At 40.2% G+C, this 27,159-nt stretch overlaps 1 protein-coding gene across 2 annotated transcripts in view; it reads left to right on the top strand.

The window, feature by feature from the left end:
• The first annotated feature begins 1,696 nt into the window (after window positions 1-1,696).
• Window positions 1,697-27,159, top strand: part of GPR89A (G protein-coupled receptor 89A) — a 60,636-nt gene continuing 35,173 nt past the window's right edge. For both annotated transcript variants that reach the window (XM_049616459.1, XM_049616458.1), the window contains exons 1-7: window positions 1,697-1,891; window positions 10,722-10,781; window positions 11,739-11,842; window positions 16,589-16,695; window positions 17,131-17,232; window positions 23,571-23,691; window positions 24,597-24,677. In XM_049616459.1, coding sequence (XP_049472416.1) covers window positions 1,850-1,891; window positions 10,722-10,781; window positions 11,739-11,842; window positions 16,589-16,695; window positions 17,131-17,232; window positions 23,571-23,691; window positions 24,597-24,677 — 617 coding nt within the window. In that variant the 5' untranslated portion in view covers window positions 1,697-1,849. The remainder of the gene's footprint in view (window positions 1,892-10,721; window positions 10,782-11,738; window positions 11,843-16,588; window positions 16,696-17,130; window positions 17,233-23,570; window positions 23,692-24,596; window positions 24,678-27,159) is intronic.

The raw sequence follows: 27,159 nt of genomic DNA, 5'->3' as shown, positions 1-27,159 counted from the left end.
ATGCCTCTCAGTTTCACCCATCCCTCCCAATGCTTTGAGAGGTGAGTCAAGTGGATATTAATCTAGTATGAAGGTTTCTGGAGACATTCTGCAATCAAAAGCAAGGGGTAGTAGTTCTCTGGGTCACCCAGGCCCGTCCTTGACCTGGAAACCGGTATTACAAGGGAGAAAATCCTGAATGGTGCCATTCAAAGCTTTGCACAGGGCTGGGGCCAGTGGGACTGCATACCTTTCTCTGCTATGCCAAGTTCACTGAGACCCTGATCCCCACCATACATCCCAGTAAGCCACCAAGGTAAACTGTTTGCCTTAATATACTCTCCCAGAATTCTGCACTATTACACTGCCTTGAATCTCAGTTAGGTGAGATTCCAATTTATCACGTGTAAGGTAAATGCCTACACAGTAGCCTCTGTGCTGGTATCTACCTGCATCCCTGAGAGCTGTAGCCAAGGACACAAAGGTATCTGGTTTGACTCTCCCATAGTAGGGCTACTCCCACTGTTCCCTAGCCTTCTGGATAAGGGATTGGACATTTGACAGGTAGTTTGGGCTGCTTAGAAAGGCAGAGTTCAACTCCAAGAAAGAGAGACACCTTCCCCTGTGTGTAATAAATGTGTGAGTCTCAGATTACAGTACTCTAAACGCTCAAGTCCTCAATGCCAGGTGTACTCAAGACTGCTTCAGGGTATTGACTGTAGCTCTTCCCACACCGGTCCATTGCCATCAGCTGGAGCCCGCTTCTAGTGCTAGGACACTACAAGAACTACGAGAACTAGCTAGAGCCCTAGTGGGATAGGATAAGCCTCACGGCAGTGAGGCCTTCATGAAATGAGTATTGGATGGATGAAGCAGTGATTCAGTCTATAGTTGAGCAACTTCAAGCCATTTCCCGAAATAACTCATCTTCAGACCCTTAAAGAATTATTCCTTGTTTTGAATTAAATCAAGCTTCATTTAACTTCCAGTCCTTTGTCTTACATCTATCTCCAGGGGCCATATCAATTCTACCCATTCTTTTCACAAGAAGACAGCTATCATGTTCCTGAGTCTCCTTACTTCAGTTCCTTCCATCAGGCTCACCTCTGAGCATGCTCCGATTCATTTCTGTTCCACTTAAAGAGTGGTACAAAGAGCGCAGTACTCAATGTGTGGGCTGATGGGTACCAAGTACAATGAGATTATCACTCTCTTGTTATACACGGTGTGCTTTTTTTTTTGTTATTACATCAGAAATTACTTGACTAGTTATATATGCTAAAAATATCATCTGCCTTTCCACTCTTCCTCACTTGTAATGATGCAGTTGTTTGTATAGCCAAGTATAAGTTGTAACATCTAAAACACGATGCCTGAATTATCACCTAACTCATTATAATCATTAACTTCATCTTATTAGCCATGACCATTAGAAAATGGAATTACCACTTAAAAAAAGATGTTAGCTCAGGCTCCCCCTCCCCCGCCCCCATCTTCAGCCTCACAAATTACATGCTACCTTGCAATACATCAGCTTTTGGATTTTCAGACTTCCTAATTCTATTTCGCTCCTTTTAAACAGGCCCTCTCTATTAAGCCCCGCCCCCAGAACGGCCCCTCCCTGGCCCCGCCCCCTTGGCTTCCAAGCGCCTTGCGTTCGCCCCGCCCTCCCTCGGCCCGGGGCGGGAAGCTCTGGATAGAGCCACGGATTGGCTGACTGGGGCGCAGCTTGATGGCGTCGGGCTGGCGAGCTGCGGTCCCGCGGGTGGACCCGGGGCGAAGGCCGCCTGTGTGAGAGGGCCAGTGGCCCAAGCTCGCTGCGGACACGGGGAGGGGGAATCGGGGGCACTAGGCCTCCCTACACTTCGCCATGAGTTTCCTGATCGACTCCAGTATCATGATTACCTCCCAGGTGAGCTACTGCCTCCCGCCCCGGGACCCTCGAGCCTCTTTTGCGAATCTTCTCGGGGCTTCGGTGATGCCGACTTGGCCCGGGGTCTCGCTCTCCTCTTCCGCGGCCTGGGCCCGCCTCATCGGTTCTCAGAGCTCGGGGAGGGTGTAGGATTTGCTGCGTCCGGTTCCCTCGCCCTCGTAGTGGGGAGGCGTCCTGCGGCCGTCCGTGCCCCCACCCAGCCTCCATCTCCCCGCTTCCTCGTCCACTTTTGGAGGGAGTTAGGCGGCTTCGGTGCTCCGAGCCGGTGCCGCGAGAAAGGAGCGGTCCCCAAAGCGCCCCGAAGCTTCTGGACCGCGCTGCTGACCCATGGCTCGGGGAAGAGTGTGGTTCCGGGCGCGGAGTGCGCAGCAAGCCAATCGGAGCCGGCTTCTGGGGACACGTGGGGACCTTGCTGGTTAGTTGTCAAATCCTGAATCCGGGTTTGGAGGAATTTGCCGCGGTCAGCTAAGAGATCTTAAAAGTACTGTGGAAGGTTTCGTTTGTGCACCAACACCTCATTGTTTAATCCTCTTTCTGCTGCACACGCTCTTCGGATCTTTTCCCGACGCTCCTTTCTTACCGATCGGGCACCTTCATTCGTACAGTCAGCAGACTTGACCATTGTATAAAGCTCCGAGGGTACAAACACAAATAAAACACTAACTCCTGCTCTATAGAAGCTGTGTCTAGGGGGTCTCTTGCTTTTACCAGCTTTCATTCGCTAAGCCACTCTGTTTTCTTGGTAGCACTGATATTTATGTTTTGTTTATTAATTTAATTTTTGAGGTCCTGTCTTGTTCAAAGCTGAATTCCCTCTCCCTCTAAGTGCAAGCACTAAACACAATTATTTGCCGGCCAGCTGTTAATATTTGTAGAAGCTCAGATTATCTTGTAGAAGCTCAGATTATCTTAATTATCGATCCCCCACCCCGTCATCTCCCAGCGTTTAGAGTATATTTTCTTTTTTTTTTTTTCAAGTGGCAAACGACAGAACCAGTTCCTTTTGAGGGTTTAAGGGAAACTGAATCTTTGATCCAGTTTTCCTATTGCTTCATCCTAATGGTTCTGTCTTTGGAATGGAGCATCGTCCTTGTCTCTTGAAAAACTTTAATTACAACATTTCGGAAATTATGAAATGAGGAATGCCCTAATAAGATAACTTTTTATTTAAAAAAAATTTTTTTGGGCGCCTGGGTGGCGCAGTCGGTTAAGCGTCCGACTTAAGCCAGGTCACGATCTCGCGGTCCGTGAGTTCGAGCCCCGCGTCAGGCTCTGGGCTGATGGCTCGGAGCCTGGAGCCTGTTTCCGATTCTGTGTCTCCCTCTCTCTCTGCCCCTCCCCCATTCATGCTCTGTCTCTCTCTGTCCCAAAAATAAATAAAAAATGTTGAAAAAAAAATTTTTTTAACGTTTATTCATTTTTTTGATAGAGACAGAACGCGAGTGGGGGAGGGGCAGAGAGAGAGGGAGACAGAATCTGAAGCAGGCTCCAGGCTCTGAACTGACAGCACAGAGCCCTACATGGGGCTCGAACTCACGGACCATGAGATCATGACCTGAGCTGAAGTTGGATGCTCAACCGACTGAGCCACCCAGGCGCCCCACTATAACTTTTTATTTTAAAATTCACTATTCTTTATATGGTTTTCATAATTGGTTTATTGGTTGCATAATATTCAAATACATTGATGCACAAAAATCTGGACCTATAATTCTCTTTTCTAATTTTTCTTAGGCTTTTCTAATTGTCCCTTTGTGACAATTCAGGTTTATTTTTAGCTCTACTACCAACTCAAGAAAAATGACAATATTTCAGTAGCATTTTTTTTCTTTACTCAATTTTTTTTTTACTCAATTTTTAAAAAACGTGAGTGAAGAAATTGGCATTGCATTGTAGCCTTTAAGATTTTTAACACGGATATAATTGATAAATTGAAGCAAGAAAGTGGCTTTCTGATATTTTACATCATATACTTTCACACATGCATTCATATGCAATATTAAATATTTAATGCTCTTTATAAACGAGGAACTAAGACCAAAGAATCATTTGTGTAGACTGTTGTCTGTCCATTTTTTATGTGGCTACTTCATTATTTTGGTATCAGTAAAAATGTCACTTTAGAAAGACTTTTCCTGACTCCCTACCCCGTCACAATAGCACCCATTCCAGCCACCTTCTGTCTCATTTTCCTGTTTATTTTCTTCTTAGCCTCTATCACTATTATTTGTGTGTTTGTTAGATATAAACTTCTTGAGGTTCTGGATTTTCTCTTTCTTGTTCTATGCTGTATTCCCCAGCATCTAAATCAGCTGCTGATGCATAGAGGCCTAGTAAATATTAGTTACCTTAGAAATACCTCTTCCTCATTTTTTCCTGTTTTGTATGACCTGAAAGATTTATTTAAAATGAAGTTTCGGGGAGCCTGACTAGCTCAGTCGATAGAGCATGCAACTCTTGATCTCAGGGTCGTGAGTTCGAGTCCCATGTTGGGTGTGGAGCCTACTTAAAATAAATAAATGATAACATGAAGTCTGAAATAGTTCTTTTTCTTGACTTTAACCAGGTGTTTGTTCCATTCCCCTCATCATTTCTGAATCTTTATCAGTCCTCAAAGCCCCTTTTCCAGCCTCATCTCTTAAACTCTTGGCAGATAACCTTGCCTCCCACTGTATCAATAAAAGTGAGGAAAAAAGATCTGATCTCCTTCTACACCGTAGGTCTTAATCTAAGCAGTTAATGTATGTCTACAACCATTTCCAGCTGCTTTCCTCCCTGGTCAGAAAAAAAAGGTGCCCGCTGCTCCTTTTTAAGGACATCCTCTCTACCTGTGCCTTTGATCTTAGAGCAGCTTTATTGTGGTTAAAAGCACAAGGTTTGGAATCAGTCACAGACTTCAGGTTCAATCCTGATTTTGACAATTACTAAATGAATTAACTTTTGTAAACCTCAGCTTTCTCTGAAATGAGGATAATGACACATACCGTAGGTTTTTATGATTTCATGAGATTACAATGCTAAGAATTTAGAGTTCCTGGAATATAGTACATGGTCAATAAAGGATAGTTGCTGCTAATCACAATAAATCATTAATACCTTCAATTCAGTTTCCCTATATGCATCTTTGCCACAAGTATTTTCACCACATAATTGATTGACCGTAAGGCAATTTTGCTGTAAAAGATAAACTTACAAAAATAAAACGGGACATTCATTTAAAAGGACATCATAGGGGCGCCTGGGTGGCGCAGTCGGTTAAGCGTCCGACTTCAGCCAGGTCACGATCTCGCCGTCCGTGAGTTCGAGCCCCGCGTCAGGCTCTGGGCTGATGGCTCGGAGCCTGGAGCCTGTTTCCGATTCTGTGTCTCCCTCTCTCTCTGCCCCTCCCCCGTTCATGCTATGTCTCTCTCTGTCCCAAAAATAAATAAAAAAAAACGTTGAAAAAAAAAAATAAATAAAAGGACATCATAAAAAAAAATAAAAAAATAAAAGGACATCATAAAACATGAAAAATGGGTAACAAAATTAAATAGACCTTATTGTGAGATATAAAATATTTGAATACATCCAAAATGTGTAACATAGCACACTTGGCAATACTAGGCAAATAAATGATTTCATTTTGTGGATTGTACCCTAAGCACTATCTTCAGTATTTCATTCATAGCATTATACGTGTTTTTTGGGTTTTTTTTTTTTTTTTTTTTGCTTGTTGATTCGTCTCCTCATTTGGTATTACATATTTTTGTTTTTCCTCTAAAATTTCTTCTTTCATTCAGAGAAGTGTCAGTTTCCAAATACCGGGATGTATATTTATAACTGATCTTTTCATTGAACCCTGAATGCCTTCCTCACTGTTATTTGTTCTTGGTGCACGGCCACATATCCGCCGATGGATGGATCAAGGTTCTACAGTCAGTGTGGGTACAAAACTGTGTCACTGTATAGACCATTCTGAGGGCTATATATATGAATTATATATATTTATATATAATATAAAAATGGAGGTATTGCATCGATGGAGAAATGAGCCAAACTGATAACTTGCTGTTATCTTTTACAGCAAAACTGCCTTATGGCATATTAGTTACACAGCAGAATGTTTGCAGCAAAACTGCTTGTGGCCAAGATGGAAATACCAGATGCAACAACTCCTCCTCTAGTGTCCCATCAGTTCCTTCTCGCGTGTTTATCCCCTTACTCTACTCCTCTCTTCCCCTTGACCTATAAACTTTCTCTTTCCCCACATTTGTCCTTAGGCTACTATCTAATGTTTTCTCTTTTCCAGCCTTTTTTGAGCAGTCAGAATTTTTTTGTGTTGTTTTTTTAATTGAAGTATAGTTGATACATAATGTTACTTTGGTTTCAGGTGTACAAAAGAGAGCATGGTGATTGCACCAGTCTGGGAGTTCTGCTGTGCTACCATCTGTCACCATGCATTGCTATCACAATACCATTGGCTATATTCCCTCGGCCGTATCTTCATCCATGTGACAGTCGTTCCATAACCGGAAGCCTGTATTTCCCATTCCCCGTCACCCATCCAGTGCATCCCCCCACTCCCTCCTATCTGGCAGGCTTTAGTTTGTTCTATGAATTTATGGGTCTGTTTCTGCTTTTTGTTTGTCTTGTTTTTTCGGATTCCACATATAAGTGAAATCATATGGTATTTGTCTTTCTCTGACTTAATTTCACCTAGCCTCATACCCTCTAGGTCTATATGTGTTGTCGCAAATGGCAAGATCTCGTCCTTTTTATGGCTGCATAACATTCCACAGTGTGTGTGTGTGTGTGTGTGTGTGTGTGTGCGCGCGTGCGCGTGCGCGCACCACATCTTCTTTATCCATTCATCTATCTGTGGATCCTGGGGTTTGTAAATAATGCTGCAATAAACATGGGAGTGCATATATCTTTGAATTAGTGTTTTTGTTTTCTTTGGGTAAATACCCAATAGTAGAATTAATGGATCCTATGGAATTTCTGTTTTTAATTTTTTAAGGAACCTCCATACCATTTTACACAATTTACTTTCCCAGCAATAGTGCACAAGAAGGGTTCCTTTTCCTCCACATCCTTGCCATCACTTGTTATTTCTTGTCTTTTTAACAGTAGCCATTCTTACAAGTATAAGGTGATATCTTGTTGTGGTTTTAATTTGCATTTCCCTTAAAAAAAATTGCATTTCCTTGATGATTAGTGAGGTTGAGCATTTTTTCATGTGTCTGTTGGCACATGTCTGTATGTTTTCTTTGGGAAAATGTCCATTCAGGTCTTCTGCCCATTTTTAATTGGATTATTTGCCTTTCGGATGTTGACTTGTATAAATTACTTACATATTTTGGATATCAACCCCTTATCAGATTTATCATTTGCAAATATCTGCTCCCATTCAGTAGGTTGTCTTTTTGTTTTGTTCGTGGTTTCCTTTGCTGTCCAAAATCTTTTTTTGATGTGGTCCCAATAGTTTATTTTGATTTTTGTTTCCTTTGCCTGAGGAGACCTATCTAGATAAATGTTGCTAAGGCCAATGTCAAAGATTACTGCCTGTGTTTTCTTCTAGGAGTTTAATAATCTCAGTCTCAAATTTAGGTCTTTAATCCATTTTGAGTTTATTTTTGTGTAGGGTATATGAAAGTGGTCCAGTTTCATTCTTTTGCATATGGTGTCCAGTTTTCCCAGCACCGTTTATTGAAGAGTCTGGCTTTTCCCCACTGTATATTCTTGCCTCCTATGTCGTAGATTAATTGACCATATAAGCTAGGGTTTATTTCAGGGCTCTGTATTCTGTTCTATTGATCTATATGTCTGTTTTCGTACTGGTACCATACCGTGTTGATTACTACAGCTTTGTAGTCTATCTTGAAATGTGGAATTGTGATACCTCTAGCTTTGTTCTTCTTTCTCAAGATTGTTTTGGCTGTTCAAGGTCTTTTGTGATTCCAAACAAATTTTAGTATTATTCTGGTTTTGTGAAAAATGCTGTTGGTATTTCTCATTCTTGGCTCTCGCTAGGTTAATTTGTGTTCATTGTCTCCCTTGCCTTACCCTTTTCACCCCCAGCCCACCTGCAGTCTGGTTCCTGCCCCCATTTCACTATTCAAACTGTTTTCCTTAAGGTCAGCATTGACCTTCAAGTTAACCAAATCCTTTGAACAATATTCAGTCCTGGTTTTATTGTCCCTCTGCTTCATTTAACACTCCTTCAAACTCTGTTCCCTTGGTTTCAGGATACTCCACTCTCCTGGTGTCTAGTCTCTGTCCACTCTTTCTCTGTCTCCCTCCTGCTCTCTTCTCCCCATTCCTACCCTCCACCGTTTCTTCTTGCCATGTTGCTCTTCTCACTGTACATACTATTCCTGGGTGATCTCACATACTTAGATGGTTTTAACTCAGGTGTATCTGAGCTCTGCCTTTATAATCTCTTCTGTGTTGACCTGGATGGCCCTCAGGCACTTAGCAAGTGAACTCCTCTCCTAATATCCCAGCCTAGTTCCCAGACCTTTTATTTATCCAATATTCTTTATATAAGTTGGGTGGCCTCAATCTTCATTGTGTATTCCAGACAAGTCAAGCTTTATTCCTCCCTGCAGATTTAACCTTCTAAGTACTCAAATCAATTGCCTCCTCTCCAGCAACCAGTGTCTTCATTCAGGCCTTTATCATCTATCATCTGGACTGCTGCAGCAACCTTCTATAAACTTTCTCTTTCTACAGTGTTGTTTCCTTCAAATCCACGTGGCCACCAAAGTGCTCCATATAAAACAAACCGGGCCATGTCTTTGCCCTATTAAAATAGGACTCATCACCTATAGACTACAAGCTCCTTCGGGTAGCCTTTAGGACTCTGACTCATTGGTCTCCTGCTCCTCCTAAGTCTCATTTTTAACTGCTTCCTTCTCTGAATTTTATCTTCCGGCAGCACCCAATCATGTGTTGTATATACCCATGTATATTCCCAGGATACTCCCATGTATATACCATGCTATTTTCTCACTTCTGTGCCTGTCCTCCTATTCTTTCCTACGTGGAAGGAAAGCCCAGTCTTCCTACCTCCATCCCCTGTCTTTTACCTGCGTATTGCTTTTTTTCATCCTTTAAGAGAGTAGTCGTTTAATAGTTTAGGGGTGGTAGAAACCTTGGACTATGTGATAAATACCTTAGAACCTCTGCCTAGAAAAATACATATAATCCCCAAATTTGCACATGATACAGGTTTTAACCCTGAATTAAAACCTTCTTCAACTAAGATATTCTCCAGAAAATCCACCCTAACTCCTTACATGATCTCCCTCTTCCATATTCTTTTACATATGTGTATATTTCTTTCCTCGCACGTCCCATGTGACATTGTAATTACTTACTTAGTGTCTTCACCACTTATACTTCAAACTCCTTGAGGGTGGTGACTGTCTTACTCATCTTTGTATCCCCAGCACTTAGCACAGCACATTGAAGTTGTCACCAAAAAATTGAGGCTTAGTGTTCAAGAACAAACCACCTTTCGCTATGGACCATCTATCCGTTCAGCAGACTTTAATGGAGAGTCTGCCATGTGCCAGGCATTGTACAGGGTGCTGAAAATACAGATTGACATTCAAACATCCTTGTCGTCACGGAGCTTACAGTCTAATGTCTAAGAAAGTGTGATTAAATTAGACATTACAAAACTGTGTGGCAAGTCCTTTGGAAATACAGGGTAGAATAGGATTATATAAAAAGAGCAACTTACCGTTAAGAGGTCAGAGCCAGCCTTCCAGAGGTTCTAAGAATTAAGACCTGTAAGGACTAGAGAGAAGTTCCGGTCAGAGGACAATGTCCATAGAAATCTTGATATGAAAGAAGAATATTGTGTCTAAAGAACCATAAGCAGTTTCATGTGGCTGAAAATGTGAGTTTGGTGGGTAGGAGGGACACAACAAGAGGCTGGAGGAGTCTTCTAAACCATGCTCAAGAGTTCACACTTCCTTCTGAAGTTGGTGGGAAGGCATAAAAGAATTTTATTCTTAAAGTTCTTAACCCATATAAGAGGGGTTATGGGGCACCTGTTGGCTAAGCCAGTAGAGCATCTGACTCTTGGTATCTGGGTCGTGAGTTCAAGCCCCATGTAGGATGTAAAGATCACTTTAAGAAAAATAAACTGTTAAAAAAAAAAAAGGGAGTTGTATCAGTGTGTGTATGTAGCAAAGGTTCTGTTCACCAGTGAAAAACAGACCAGCTTTTGGAGCACTGAACAGGGCTGTCTTGTGGCTACGATCTCTGATGCCAGCTTGAACCAAAACTGAAACCATTGAAGTGGGATCCTTCAATCTCTTGGCTTTATACTGAGATGAAAACCACTTTATGTGGATTAGGCAGGATTGCGGAGAGGCTAAGAAAGCTCCACGAGAGAAAAGACATTAAAAAACCAGTTTTTCTACCTTTTTTTTTTTTTATTTTAACTCCTTTCCCATAAAGTTTTGGTTTTTCGAGATACTTGCAAACAGGGATCTAATATAAGAAGCAAGTATCACTGGTTTCTGTTTTTGTTTGCCAGCATCTCTGGCTAAAATGATAATCATAAGATTACAGGAAAAAATATTTTATTTTTGCCTAACTTAAACAATGTTCTAAAACATGGATAACTTCAAAAATTGAAGAGCATTTTAACATCCTCTCCCAATGTTATGGACTTGACATAAGTGGATCTTGTCTTTAATCTCTGAGATAAGTTAATTGTCTGTTTAGCAGACCTTTTATCATAAAATAGTCTGTATTAGGCATTTCTCAAAACATGACGTATATTGACAATTCGATTTTCTTTCTCCTCCAGATACTTTTCTTTGGATTTGGATGGCTTTTCTTCATGCGCCAACTGTTTAAGGACTATGAAGTAAGAAGATATCATTTTGGTTATACTACTCTATGTATTTAGATTGTTTTAAAATGGGCGAGTAAAATGCCTCTGTTCAAGAAAGGTCATGTTCACTTCCAAGATAGGGAGTTTTGGCCAAATGAGTACTATATAATTCTTAAATTGGAGAATATGATTTAAGTTTAGTTGATTTTTTTTTTTTTAAAGCGAGTCATATGTAGCCTAGGAGCAAGAACTGTCATGTCTTAGTAATATCAGTATACAGAACAATAGCAGATACTTTTTGGAAGAGAATTTAACTTACGTCTCATAAATGTTCCCATTAGTTTGGGTATCTGACCTTCAGTGTTAATGACCAATCTTACATCCTAAGTTAATACCAAAATGCTAAGGCTGATCTGGTTCTTAAGTCTTGAATTCATAGAAGCACCAGCTTAGACTGGACATTTCCTAATTAATCCTCATTTAGTAGTAAGCTCAATGGCTGTGGACTAATTTTAGATCATTTCTAGGATGTTCACCGTTAAACCTCCCCCAGGGAGTTTGGGGTTGTTGTCTGAAAGAGCCCAGGATTCTAGAGATTCTGCTCTGCTCAAGAAGGCCTCCCAGGGGAGGTTCCAAAACTGGTCCAAGGCCTGCAGAGTGTTGAAGAAACCCTTTTAGTATGAACCTACATATATGTGTACATCTGTCCATTTTTTTGATCAGTGTGCATCATGAATTCCAAGTGCTACTTCTGACCCTGTCACTTCATCTTGTGCTTTAAATTCTCCATCCACAAGATGATGATAAAAGTGCGTCATGATTTAGAAATACTACCTACTTCCATCTGTTTCTTTAGCTCCAAGAAAGTTGCTATTGCCCTGTTTCCAGTGATTTAAGAATTTCTTCTTTGTCAGACTTGTGACCAGAAGATTATCAATTCAATATTTCGCACAAGGACATGACTTGTATTCTGTATTTGACTTTTAATAGGTACGTCAATATGTGGTACAGGTGATCTTCTCTGTGACTTTCGCATTTTCGTGCACCATGTTTGAGCTCATCATCTTTGAAATCTTAAAAGTATTGAATAGCAGGTGAGTGAGTACTAATTAGCTCTTCTCATGAAGAGACCTGTAAGATTTCTTTATGGTAGAGGACTTACCTGAATCCCATAGCTGAAAAAATTCTACCATGCAGTTAGTTTAGTCTCAGTAACTATAAGAATCCTAGCAAATATGGGTCCCAGCCACCTGGTAGCTGGTTTGACACAGACCATGAGAAATAGGGAAAAAGAAATCTGACCATTAGCTCTGAGCTCATTGAGAATGAGGCTGTGAGAGAGAGCCTAGATCCCAGGCTACACTCCTAGAACTTTTATTGTTCTGAGGCTGCTCTTTGAATCCTGGTAATGGCCTTTCACATTGCTGTGCTAATGAAAAAAAAATCTCTACCTGAAAAGATCAGAATTCCTCAGTTAGTTCTGTATGGGCTTCTCTGAAGTCTGAACTCCAGCTCTCACTACCTTTGTTGATTTCACAGGCCTGGTCAAGTCTGATTGAATTTAAAGTCTTCTTTAAAGCGTTTTTAAAAAGCAACTCCTATTCCTCTCCAAATAACAGACATGTTGTTTGTTATAGTCCAAAGTATTTCTTGTTAAACAGGAAGCTTGGGGTTTTTTAGGCCGTTGTGTGTAGAGTAGATCAGCTATTCTGTGTTGACCTGTGTAGTTTTTATCACTGCATGGAAAAATCTTTCAAGAATAAGGTGGCATTTGACTCTGTAGTCAGGAATCGGTGCTGAGCTAAGCTGTATAACTTGTTTCAGACTCCTGACACTTGAGACTTAGACTGTATTCTCAGATTCCTTTGAGAATCAGAGTTGATAATTAATGTCTCTTGATAGGTAAATTAAAAGCTTATCGTATGATAAAACAAGAGTATGTTCTGCCTCTTCTATTAAACTAGTTCTTCAAACCTTTTTTGGATGAGCAAGATACAGATCCTGTGACTATCAAGAATAGACCAGTGTTCTTTAACTTAAAAATTACTAAATTTTATTATCACAAGCTGGAACTTTCACTGCTATCTAACTAGAGGCCGGTAAGTTGTTCTATAATGGACCAGATAATATTTTAGGCTCCACAGCTTATGTGGTCTCCATCACAACTCCTCAGCTCTGCTGCTGTGGAATGAGAGCACCCATAGGCGATGAATAAACAAATTCATGGCTGTGTTCATGGCTGTGTAGTATGGCTGTGTTCCAATAAAATCTTACTTATAAAAGCAGGTGTCTGGCAGGCCATAGTTTGCTGACTACTGATCTAAGTGCCAAAAGAAAAGACTGTGCCTCAGATATTTTCTAAAACCAAAATTGTTTTTGGTAGATGATGTCCCCACTTTTCACTCATTTATAATTAATCCATACAGGAAGACCTTTAACTCAGTTACTTTGACGTATAGTTCTTAAATAGTTTATCTTAAAGAATATAGGAAGTTGCATTGCTAAAATCTGGTTGTTCTTTGGGTGCTTTTGGGGGGGTTGGGTTTGTGTAAACTAAGACATGTTCACTTACCCCTATTTCTTTCATGCTAACATTTGGCTCTACTATGTCACAGAAATATGGGCCTTGATTATGTATTATATTGGTGTGTTGACTGCGTTCAGAAGTTTTCAAAGGAAAATCTTGGCCCTAACCAAGAGTATTTTTTGACTCCCCTCTAAGCAGAAGTGGTATTGTCTCCTATTCAAATATATAATCTTGTTAGGATCCTCAATTTTTCTAAGAGAATGTCATTTTACTCTTGGCTCATATAACAGTTAAAACATGCGGTTCACTTTTAATTGGCAATATGTGTCATCCTTGTCATTTCAAACTGTCTCCTGATGCTTTTAGAAGTTGAGCTGAAATACTAAGTACAATTGCCCAGAGAATGTGCAGCGTCTTTGTTTCTCTAGATGCTGTAACAGTGGGTTAATCCAGAGCAGTAAAAAGCTGTCTGTATATATAGACTAAATGATATTGGCATTTTGTAGTGTAGCTTTTAATGAATAGCTCTTTATTTTATGATACCCGCCCCCTGTACTAAGGAGAAATGGTAAGGAACAGCCCAGTGAAACTGATTTTGACCTTTCTCTTGAAAGGATGTTGTTGAAGACATTGTTAATTGCCCTCACATTGTCTGCTTTAGGAAATCTTTGGAGAAATTTCATTACAGTCTTGGTAATAATTTCAGTAATAGTTATGCTTCCTTGAAGCAATTGTTTTTTCCCGTAGCACTGTCACTTGTTTAACTGATCAAATTTTCTATTTGATGTCGACCATTAGAAAGCTTAAAGCTAAATTTATGATCCACTCATGTAAGTTTCCAGAATCCTATGGTTTGCATTTTCAAAACTGTCATCAGGCCTAGCCTCCTTTTTTACCTATCTTTTCCCATGTTTTTCCTTTCTTTTCCTACTTACAGTTTATTTCATCATTCTGTATTTTATATATCCTCATAAACCACTTAAACACTAAACTTTTTGAAACAAGGCCCAAGTGTAAGTTCAAAAATCAATAAATACAAAAGACACTATCAAGAAAGTAAACAGACGGGGCGCCTGGGTGGCGCAGTCGGTTAAGCGTCCGACTTCAGCCAGGTCACGATCTCGCGGTCCGTGAGTTCGAGCCCCGCGTCGGGCTCTGGGCTGATGGCTCGGAGCCTGGAGCCTGTTTCCGATTCTGTGTCGCCCGCCCTCTCCCCCCCCCCCCCGTTCATGTCATGTCTCTCTGTCCGTCAAAAAAAAAAAAAAAACACAAAAAAAAAAAAAATTAAAAAAAAAAAAAAAAAAGAAAGTAAACAGACAACCCAAGAATGAGGAAAAAATTTTTATAAATCACTTGAAAGAGACTTCAATCTAGTATATATAAAGAACTGTTGGGGCGCCTGGGTGGCTCAGTCGGTTGGGTGTCCGACTTCAGCTCAGGTCACGATCTCGCGGTCCGTGAGTTCGAGCCCCGTGTCGGGCTCTGGGCTGATGGCTCAGAGCCTGGAGCCTGCTTCAGATTCTGTGTCTCCCTCTCTCTCTGCCCCTCCCCTGTTCATGCTCTGTCTCTCTCTGTCTCAAAAATAAATAAAACGCTAAAAAAAAAAAAAAAAGAACTGTTAATAGTTTAATAATAAAAAGACACATTGATAAAGAACAAAGGATCTGAATAGGCATTTCTCCAAATAAGATACAGATGCCCAATAAGCACGTGAAACGACACTCAATGTCATTAGCCATTTGAGAGGAAATGCCAATCAAAACCATAATGAGCTACCACTTAACACCCATCAGGGTGGCTATAATCAAAAAGACAGTAACAAGTGTGGGCGAGGCTGTGGAGAATTTGTGGAGAACCCTAGCATTCTTCCTGGGGAGAATGTAAAATGGTGCAGCCACTCTGGAAAATAGTGGCAGTCCTCAAAAAATTAAATAGTAATCATATGACCCAGCAATTCCACTCCTCAGTATAAATATAAAAAGAAATGAAACGTGTCCACACAAAAGTTTGTACACAAATGATCATAGCATCACTGTTTATAATAATGGGGTGCCTGGGAGGCTCAATCGGTTAAACGACTGACTTTGGCTCAGGTCATGATCTCACCGTTCGTGGGTTTGAGCCCCACATCGGGCTCTGTGCTCACAGAGCTGTGCTGTGAGCACAGAGCCTAGAGCCTGCTTTGGATTCTGTGTCTCTCTCTCTCTGCCCCTCCCCCGCTTGTGCTCTGTCTCTCAGTGTCTCTCAGAAATAAATAAATGTTAAAAATTTTAGAAAAAAATAGCTTACAAGTAAAACAATCCAAATGTCCCACAACTAATGAATGAGAAAACAAAATGTGGCATATCCATACAGTTGAATGAATGTTATTTAGCCATAAACAGAAATGAAGTATTGATAGATGGCATAGCATGCAAAGTGAAAGAAACCAGACACAAGACCATATACTGTATGATTCCATTTATATGAAATTTCCAGAATAGGTAAATCCATAGCGACTTAAAGTAGATTGGTGGTTTCCTAAGGCTGGGGCAGTTGAGAGGAAAGGAGAGCTAATGGGAATAGAGTTTCATTATAGAGTGATGAAATGTTCTAAAGTGTGTTGTGATGGCTGCCAACTCTGTGAGTATCCTAAAACCATTGGATTATTAATGGGTGAGTTATATCTTAAAGGGGTGAATTATATCTCAATAAATTTGTCATTTAAAAAATGTCCACAGTAGAGGATTGGGCAAAATGGGTGAAGGGGAGTGGGAGATACAGGCTTCTGATTATGGAATGTGTAAGTCATGGGAATACAAGGCATAGCATTAGAAAAGTCCTAAAAATATTTTAGTCAGTTAATAAAATACAGTTTATAAGCATTAAAGTAGTCATGAAAATCAAATGTTTATTTATATTGAAGATACATAAGAAATATTTATGTCTTTATAGCACATATTACCATTAATATTTATTTTCTCTTAATTCTTATGAGCCTCCCAGTGGTAAGAGAAACAATAGCCATTCTACCAGTGCTAGTATATGTTAATAGGTTATTATACACTGCCTACGAATGTAACTAGAGCATTAACATTCTCATTTGAATAGGTAAAATTCTTAGGAAGTTAGGATGGTCATATATACCTTTCAGAACTTTATAATCTATTCTTTAACCTCTATAAACAAGCAGACCGTAACAGCCTACTTGACTGATTGGATGGGATATATCTGGTATTGAGTTCAAAGAGCAAGAGATCTTTCGGAAGACTAAAGAGAGTGGAAGTTGCTGCCTCCTTCCCCTCTTAGCCATGTTCTTTTATACTCATTTCAGTTCCCGTTATTTTCACTGGAAAATGAACCTGTGCGTAATCCTTCTGATCCTGGTGTTCATGGTGCCTTTTTACATTGGCTATTTTATTGTGAGCAACATCCGACTATGTGAGTATCTGTAAACGTGAGTATTTTACCTGCTCATGTCAGCACGTCGATTGAGACAAGGATTCGTGGGGACTGAGGCTGTGGAGAGTTTCATTTCTGTATTACTCTCAGTAACTACTGTTGTTTGGGGGTGCCCCACACCAGCATCTTTAAAAAGTAGGCATAAAATCAATGTTGAATGAATAATTAAGCCACCTGTGTGGCCACAACTATCTTTCTGTTTCTACTGTTCTGTCTCCCCTAACCCACATCTTAATTCAGCCAAATTCCTCTTGCGACGATAAATACGCTTTCTCTAAAAATGGTATTATTCCATCATTTCTTTGCCAAGTGGACAAGCCAGTCAAATAGTAGTTAGTATGATTCCATAGCTGGAAGTAGAGCAAGCTCTCTAATGTGGATCCATTTAACCTTAGTCTTTCTCCTCCTCCTTAGTGCATAGGCAGCGACTGCTCTTCTCCTGTCTCCTGTGGTTGACCTTCATGTACTTCTTCTGGAAACTAGGAGACCCATTTCCCATTCTCAGCCCGAAACATGGTGAGCGAATATGTGACAGGGAGAGGGAAATAATTGTTTACCATTTTCTAATTTTGAAAAACAATAACTTTTTTAAAAGTTCTGGGGCGCCTGGGTGGTTCAGTCGGTTAAGTGTCCGACTTCAGCTCAGGTCATGATCTCACGGTCCGTGAGTTCGAGCCCCGCGTCGGGCTCTGTGCTGACAGCTCAGAGCCTGGAGCTTGCTTCAGATTCTGTGTCTCCCTCTCTCTCTGACCCTCCCCCGCTCATGCTCTGTCTCTCTCTGTCTCAAAAATAAATAAACATTAAAAAAATTTTTTTTTTTAAAGTTCTGATTATGGGAAATATAGCAAGTTATTTCTCTAAAAACGATCTGCTTTTGAACTGACCTTCCCTTCGTCCTAGGAAGTCTCAGTGCTGGCTTTGGAAAGAAACTACCTCTATGATTTTAGAGCAGGAGTTTTTCACCTTAGGTTGGTGAATGAACTTCAAGAGAGTAAGGGGTAGGAAAATTTGTCTTCAACTTAAAACTCCATGGGGCGACTGGGTGGTTCAGTCGGTTAAGCGTCCGACTTCGGCTCAGATCATGATTTTGTGGTTTGTGAGTTTGAGCCCTGCGTCAGGCTCTGTGCTGACAGCTCAGAGCCTGGAGCCTGCTTCGTATTCTGTGTCTCACTCTCTTTCTGCCCCTCCCCTGCTCATGCTCTGTCTCTCTCTATCTCAAAAATAAATAAAACATTAAAAAAATTTTTTTTGAAAACTCCTGATATTGTATGCAGAAGTACAGGGAAACATTTATGTGTGTGTTTGAAGGCGAAGTACCCATAAGCTTTTATTAGATTCCCAAAGGGGTCTAAGCCCCAAAAGATAAATGACCACTGCTCAGATGATGATAAATATTGTCTTTAGGGAATATATGCATTTTGGGAAAGAGCGGTGACATAAACATTCAAAATTGGTAGGTAAAGAAAAGCTTTCTAGGAATCAGTGTCTCTTCTTACACAAAGAAAGTTCATTTCAAATACAAGAGCGGGGGCATTTGGCTGGCTCAGTGGATAGAGTATGTGACTCTTGATCTTGGGGTCATGAGCTTGAGCCCCAAGTTGGGTGTAGGGCTTACTTAAATAAATAAAAACGTAAAAAAAAAACCTCTTTAAATATGAGAGCAGATTATATAGCCATAATTTCTGTGCTAAAAACCATGAACAATAGTCTCTCAGCTAAAAGTCCTAGTACTTCAGAAATATATATATATGAATCTATCTAAAATAGATTAGCAAGCCCACCTATAATAAATATACTGGCACTTTGATACCAGAGGTTTTAAAAAAATACACATCTATTCATTTCACTCTCCTATTGTATCAGGGTTCTTCTAGCAGAAAACAGAATCTAACTAGTTTAAAGCAGAAAGTGATTTATTACAGAGTATTAGGGAGTTTATACTATTTATAGGAAAGCAGGATGGGCTACCAAAAGCATTCAGATTCTCAGCATGGCATACAGGACCTTCTATGGCCTGACTATTGCTGTCTTTCTCTGTGCCTGTCTCCAGTCCTACCAAATTACTTGAAGTTTTTAGAGCTGTTCTGTCAGCCTCAACATTCCTTGTGGAAAATGCCTTTTCTTTCAGTATTGAATTCCTGTCAGTTCATTCCTCTTAAGATTTTTCTGGCCATCATTACAAGGTATGAATTGCTCCCACCTCAATATACTTGACTCCATCAATATACAAAGACTCCATCTTACTGGTCTTTGCATCCCTGGTGTCTAGTATGAAACCTAGCACATAAAGTGTTTAATGCGTGTTTATTGCATTACTGAATGAAAAAAGCAATTTCTGTCTCTCCAAGGTAGTAGATGAGTTTAAGAATATGACATTCTGGATAGGAATTTAGGATTTGCTAACATGATTAACATGTACATGTCCGTGTAGGGAAAGATTTTGGAGTAGAGAGGCCCTGATAATAGAGATCTCATATAAACGGTTTCAAATAAACCCAAGAGGGACAAGAATTCTAAAAGGACCCCAATGCTTACAGTGATAGCACAGGTCACATACAGCCCAGAGAGACTCTGATGCCTGTCTCCAGCTTTCTCCTTGTGAGCAGTCAGTTCACACGACCTGTACAGCCAGACCAGGCCTGAGGGAATATAAAGACCACCACATCTTTTGGATCTTCATCTGTCCTTATTTCTAAATCCTATAGGGATATCCTAAAGAAGCTACTGGGGGGAAGCGCTAGAGAGAGAGTTTCACTTTTAGTCTTTCCTTAGTATTTCCTCCAGGAAATAAGCATTTTGGTTTTATGTCTGAATATTCAGGTGTCTAATTCATTTGACTAAGAGAAGTAAATAGGAAGCAAAGTTTAGGCAATGGATGGGAAGCAGCCAGGCTTACTCTGCCATCGTAGAGCTTGTCCAGGACTGCCCCAACAACCAGTATGGTTCATTGTTGTGGAGACCACAGAAGACTGCAAGACCCAGGCCTTGCCTATCATGAAAAGATGTCCGTGAAAATACTCCTTCATGCAGTGCCTGTACCTAGGAAAGGTGAAAGGCATTCAACAGTGAGAAAGGGTAAGAGAGGCTAAGAAAGTACATGAAGCTAAAAGGAGTCTGTGTGAGCAAATGGCAACAGTTAGATGGCCTTGTGCATGTCACTTCATCAGACTTTCCATCTAGTAGCTAGAAAACAAATAATGATTGACCTTTACTTCATAGAAATGCTAGGATGAAGTCGGTAGTATCTAAACAGTAATTTAGACCAGAAAAAGATATTTAATAAAGGGGCACTACCTTAAAGGGAATAAAAGTAGAGGGGACATTTTTCTAGTTTTTTTACATTTAGTAACCTATATTAATCCCTTGGACTTTTTTATGATACTAGATGATAATTATGTACCCATAGTCAATAAACATCTACTGAACACCTTCCATGTGACAGGCAGTAAGAAAAACAAAGATCAGTAAGGAGGATTCCTTCCTATAGAGGGGATGTAGGGGTGCCTGGGTGGCTTAGTTAGTTAAGCATCTGACTTCAGCTCAGATCATGATCTTACAGTTCATGGGTTCGAGGCCCGCATCAGGCTCTGTGCTGACAGCTCAGAGCCTGGAGCCTGCTTTGGATTCTGTCTCCCTCTCTTTCTGCCCCTCCTTCTGCCCCTCCTCAGCTCACACCATCTCTGTCTCTGTCCCTCTCTCTCTCAGTCTCTCAAAAATCAATAAACATTAAAAAAATAGAGGATGTAAAGAATTATGTGGGAAGTAGAATCAACAGAATTTGGATGAGGATTTAGTCATTCATTTAACATTCCACAAATATTTTCTGAGCACCTAGTTTATTGTTAGTGCTGGAGATTCAACCATGAACAAACTAACTAGGTTTCTGCCCTCCAGCAACTTACCCTCTGGCAGGAAGGACTAAACAATAAATACATAAACAAGTGATTGCTGATCGTGATCATTATCAAAGAGCAAACTGGTTGCTATGATAGACAACAATGCAAATAAAGATGTCAAATTACATGTAAGCGGTTAGAGTCAGCTTTTCTGAGAAATTATTTAAACTGAGATTTAAAGGACAAGACAAAGGTAGACCCAGCAAGAAGGTGCCAGAGACATTGTGTAAAGCCCTGAGGTAAAAAAGCCTGGTGTAGTCATTAGAGAGTAAGAGACAGAATGGAAACTAGTGGTGTAGATTTTTCTGTCATGGTGACCAGATACTTGATGATGTCATTTTCTAGGATAGGTAATGCAGAAAGGGGAAGATAAGTTGAACTTGAGGTATGTTGAATTTGAAGCGCCTGTGCACATCCAAAGTGATGTTCAGTAGGCAGTTGGATACACGAGGTCAGCAATTTAGGACAAAGAATGGATTTAGGAGTCCTCAGGGAGATAACTCCAGAAATCTAAAAAAATCAGGCACCATCGGCTAAATGTCGTTAGATGAATCTGGGGAAAAGCGCAGTACCACCCATGGAAAAATGTATAGACTGAAATGAAAGATTATTTTGGCCCATTATGAACAGAGAAAGACCAAGAAAATACGAGAGAAGTAAAAGGGATAACTGAGGGAAATGGTATGAAAGCCAAGAAAGGAAAATAATTTTAAGTAGCAATGATTCAATGTCATAAAAGATCAAATAAAGGCAGGATTGGAAATGTCATTGGGTTTTGCAACCAGAAGAAAATTCATGATCATATTATAGTAATGGTTAAGAGCATAGGCTGTGGAGCTACACTGCTTGGGTTTGAAGCCTGACTCTGCCTCTTGCTAGCTGTGTGGCCTTGACAAAATTTACCTCCTCAGTGCTTCCATTTCCTTATCTGTAAAATGAGGTTTTCGATACTGTTTGCCTCATAGAGCTGTAATGAGGAGCAAATGAATTAATACAAGTAGAATGCTTCCACGGTGCCTGGTGCATAACAGGTGCCTGATGAATGTTGCCAATTTTTTATTGCCATTACAATTATTAGTGAAAGCAGTTTCCTTTAGGGTAGGAGAATGGAATGAAAGCTGAATTGCAGCCAGTTGAGGAATAAGTGGAAGTGAAGAAGAGGTAATAGGAAGTGTAAACTCCTTTCAAAAAGCGTGGCCATTAAAGGAAAAATAGAGGATTGGTAACTAGAGGTAAACTCAAGGCCTTAGCCTTCCTTAGGAAAGAGACTTGAAACTGTAGGGAAAGAGCCAGCAAAGAAGGAAAGATTGAAGATGAGAGAGATGATAGGTGATGGAACAGGATTCTGGAGGAGGTAGAAAGGGAATAAGATCAAAGCACATAGAGAAGTCTTAGCTTTGGACACTGTCTTGTTTGAGGGGGACAAGGTGGGAGGATGATTGCAGATGTGAATATAGTAGAGTGAAGGTGGTATAACCAATAACTTCAGTAATGAGGGCATTGGCTAAGGAGAACAAGGATTGAAAAAATGGATTAAAGATTATCTGCTAAGGGGGGTGGGGAGAGATGGTTGACCAAGGGCAAGAAAAGGATTCCTCAGGGGGCGCCTGGGTGGCTCAGTTGGTTAAGCGGCCGACTTCGGCTCAGGTCATGATCTCGCAGTCCGTGAGTTCGAGCCCCGCGTCGGGCTCTGTGCTGACGGTCAGAGCCTGGAGCCTGTTTCAGATTCTGTGTCTCCCTCTCTCTGACCCTCCCCCGTTCATGCTCTGTCTCTCTCTGTCTCAAAAATAAATAAACGTTAAAAAAAATTAAAAAAAAAAAAAAAAGAAAGAAAAGGATTCCTCAGTCGTAGTGTAAGCCATGTTAAGACTGGAGACCTAAATCTGTAATGGCACCAACGTCGGGACGCGTTTTAGCAGTTTTAGCATCTCAGGCACGGGCACAGGGAAGACCGAGTGTCAGATTGATCCAGGATTGGGAGTTTTCAGGATCAGCACTTCAGAAGTACAGTGGGGACAGAGTCCTAGTGAGAGAAGTTCAAGCAAGCAAGCTTGGAGGTCAGGCTCAGTGAAGAAGGAAATGGAAAGTAGGGGGAAGCAAAAGACAAGAGACCAGAGGCCACAAAGAGCTCTAAAATGGTGTAGTGGAAACACAAGAGCAAGAGAACATGATTATTGGAATTTCGGTTCCAAAGCCAACAGAATTCCTGCATGGCAGCTCTGGTGTTAGGCCATAGGAGTAGATAATGCTGAAGTGGACCCCATCCTAGAAACAGGAGTAAAAACAAAGCTAGTTTTGTCGGGTGCTTCCAAACTTCCTGGCTTGTTCTTCAGCATTGCCTTCTCTCATTTATCCAAGATCTCAACAGCACTTATTTTACCTACAGACTTTCAGCATTTTCAAATCATAGGAAACAGTTGATAATTAGAATGCAACTGATCATCAAAAACTCACATATTTGCGTTTGAAGTACTCATTCACGTATAAAGTCAGCTCATTTGTTAGATGCCTTATGTGTGTGTATATATATACATATATATATATATGTGTATATATATACACATATATATATATTGACAGTAACTATAGTGCAAAGTGCTACTTTGCAAAGTAAATCTCCAGCAGACTTACTTTGCTGATACATATATTTTTTTTTTTACCAAAGCTTTTACTGAAAGTGTGTTGCTCTGTTAGTGTTCACACTACCTTGAGTAAGCAATCAGTGAGTGTTACTTATAATTATTACTATTACCATCACCCAGTAGATGATTCTAGAAACATGTGAGATATGATGAAAATCAACAGACTTTTATACATTTATTATGGAAGATATACATATTGATAATTAAAATTTGGCTTACATAAGCTGTATGTAACAGTTGATGTTTTTCGTGATGTTTCCTCTCATAGTACATTTGATCTTTATTAGCTGACATTAAGGTGCTTTGATGTTTTTAGGGATTTTGTCCATAGAACAGCTCATCAGCCGGGTAGGTGTGATCGGTGTGACTCTCATGGCTCTTCTTTCTGGATTTGGTGCTGTCAACTGCCCATACACGTACATGTCCTACTTCCTCAGGTAAAGAGAACTTCGTGTCTTTTCTTTCTTCCTATGACTTCATGCATACGTACGTGATATCATGCTGCCATCATTAATACTTAAGTATTAGATCTGTGACACGAACTTTTTATTCTTTCCCTCTGCCCTTATGGGCATTATCCTAGGAGTCTTCCTGAATAAGTCTTATCACTTATATTGTTTGTCCTTATTTGTCCTACATTCACTTATTTTTAAAATGGTTGTTTCACTCAGACCCTCTACCTCCTCTTAAAGGCACATTTCTTGTGGACAGCAGTGCGAGCTAATCCCAACTTCAGTCAATCGCTTCCTCCCAAAAGTAGCACTAATTTTGCCTCGGATAAACCTCATTGGCTACAAGACTGCCCTTGCACAAAGCTTTGCCAAGCTGCAGGCATGCTTACGGATACCTCATAAATGTCACTGGATCAGGGGCTCCTGGGTGGCTTGGTTGGTTGGGCTTCTGACATCAGCTCAGGTCATGATCTCGCCGTTCCCAAGTTCAAGCCCCATGTCAGGCTCTGTGCTGACAGCTCAGAGCCTGGAGCCTGCTTCAGATTCTCTGTCTCCCTCTCTCTCTCTGCCCCTCCCTCGCTCATGAATGTCTCTCTCTCTCAAAAATAAACATTAAAAATATTTTTTAAAAATGTCATTGGATCAGAGCTAAGAAAGACTACATAAGAGAGCCACTTACCTTCCACTACCCTGAGACTGCAAAAAATATTAGCTATAAAACATGGCAACAAAAGGACTCCTGTTTATTATAATCATGTTAATATTCTCTAGAAAGAGGTCCTTCAATTACTGGGTAACAATTGAGGTTTATGTGTTTGTCAGCGGCCTTGTATTTATTATGCCCAAGGATGGGGTCCCAAAACATTGCTAACAGTTTGTGCTTATTATAGAAATGTGACTGATGCAGATATCCTCGCCCTGGAACGGCGACTGCTCCAAACCATGGACATGATCATCAGCAAAAAGAAAAGGTAAGATACCAGCACGTTAAAAAACCTGTACTCTTGGGGCGCCTCGGTGGCTCAGTCGGTTAAGCATCCGACTTCAGCTCAGGTCATGATCTCGTGGTCCATGAGTTCAAGCCCCGCGTCGGGCTCTGGGCTGATGGGTCAGAGCCTGGAGCCTGCTTCCAATTCTGTGTCTCCCTCTCTCTCTGCCCCTCCCCCGTTCATGCTCTGTCTCTCTCTGTCTCAAAAATAAAAATAAATAAACGTTAAAAAACATGTACTCTTAGAATTTCTCAACAAGAAAATGTGACTGTGAATTGATGATAACAGGAAGTTTCATCGTATTCATTTTTACAGTAAGATACCATCAAAGATTTTGAGGTGCCTTGGTGGCTCAGTCAGTTAAGCATCTGACTCTGATTTCGGCTCAGGTCGTGATCTCATGGTTCATGAGCTCAAGCCCCGCATTGGGCTCCACGCACTGACAGTGCAGAGCCTGCTTGGAATTCTCTCTCTTTCCCTTTCTCTCTGCCCCTCCTCAACTCGCTCACTCTCAAAAATAAACTTAAAAAAACAAAAACAAAGACTTAATGTTTAGTCTTGTGTGAATGAAATTTTCAAATTCCATTTATTTCCTGACTTTAATTCTCTTGAGATAAGTTGTTAGAATAACTTCTATAGTTGAAGGTATTCTACATCGATTGGATGCTTTAAAAGTCTGTTGTCCTACATTTTTACAAAACTTGCATGCCTAATTTCAATCTTTTCAACTTCCTTTTCTCCAACTTTGAAAAATCCTTCAAGTCTTCTAGCTGTTGTCCTTTTTGTCATTTTTAAGAAGTAGACTTACAGTGTGTGTTTTTTAAGTGGCATTTCTAGAAATCTGTATCACGGTGGGTTAAAGCCTAGGCTCTAGACTCAGACTTTCTGAATTTGAATCCTTGCCGTACGGTTCACAGTGTGGCCTTGAGCGTTACTTCATGTCTTGGTTTCCTCAACTGTAAAATGGAAATAATAAGAATGAGTTGACATGTAGAACTCTAGAACAGTGAACCATACATAGCTAAGGAAAACTATTGAACTTATTAATAGTCTTGGAGGACAGTCATTAGGTTTTAGTGCTTTGTCTTCATTTATGCATTCATGTATTTTCATTCTCTTAATATAGGAAGCCCAGTTTCTGCTAGGCACTTTGCTAATTGCTGAACGGTCATAGAGATAGAATGAGGAACAAGATAGTAAGTTATTGTCTTCATGAAGCTAATTAGTCTGTCTTTATTAAAGTCCTGTTACCCAAATAAAAACTGTGACATAGAGGTTTTAAACTGCATGAGTGTTTCTGCATTTCGTGTTTCGTCCTTCAACATTTTTCTATAGTAAGACCCATCAAGTCAAAGTCAAAGGAGGCTTTAATGTAAGATATGACAACAGACTTTACAATGATAAAGAGGATGAGATTTAGCAGCTAATTATTTGTCTCCATTTCTGTACATCTGTCCGAGGATATTGAAAGTAGATACACATGGATATACATTTGTTCTCTGGGTTTTGTCCACATTCATTTTATACAGTTTATTTTACATGAATGAATATGAATGTAGATTTAAAAAATATAACAGTAAGAGCAACATTATTCAGTATTGAAAGATAATTATAAAGGAATAATACTGTCTTGATTCCCATGATTGTTCTCCTTTTTACTATATTTTATTCATATAGAGATAAATGAATCCCCCACCACCTTCCCCTCTGCCAACCATCATTTCTGTGTATTTGAGTGTTTCTGTTTTGTGTTTATTTTTAGATTCCACATATAAGTGAAATCATATGATATCTTTCTGTCTGCCTTGGCATAATAACTTCTGTATTCATCCATGTTGTTGCAGATGGCAAGGTATCATCCTTTTTTTTTTTTTTGGCCGTGTAATATTCTCTGTGCATGTGTGCACACACGCCCAACATTTAGGTTGCTTCCGTATCTTGGCTATTATAAGTAATGCTGTAGTAAACATAGGGGTACATGTAGCTTTGAAATTATTGTGTTTTTTTTTTCTTTGGGTAAATACCCAGTAGTTGAATTACTGGATCCTATGGTAGTTCTATAGTTCTGTTTTTAATTTTTTGAGGAACCTCCGTACCGTTTTCCACAGTTGTACCAGTTTACATTCCTGCCCACAGTGCACAAGGGTTCCCTTTACCTCCACACCCTTGCCAACACTTGTTAATTCTTATTTTATCCATTCTGACTGGTGTGAGGTGATATGTCATTGTGATTTTGATTTGCATTTACCTGATTGGTGATGTTAAGCATCTTTTCATGTGTCTGCTATCCATCTGTATGTTGTCTTTAGAAAAATGTCTATTCAGTTCCTCTGCCCATTTTTAATCAGACTGCCTTTTTGATGTTGAGTTGTATAAGTTCTTTATATATTTTGGATACTAACCTCTTATTGGATACATCATTTGCAAGTAGCTTCTACCATTCAGTAGGTTGTCTTTTTATTTT

Source organism: Panthera uncia, assembly GCF_023721935.1.
Source record: "Panthera uncia isolate 11264 chromosome C1 unlocalized genomic scaffold, Puncia_PCG_1.0 HiC_scaffold_4, whole genome shotgun sequence".
NCBI lineage: Eukaryota > Metazoa > Chordata > Mammalia > Carnivora > Felidae > Panthera > Panthera uncia.
The sequence above is the reverse complement of the archived record's forward strand: the minus strand, read 5'-3'. Positions and strand labels throughout refer to the sequence as shown.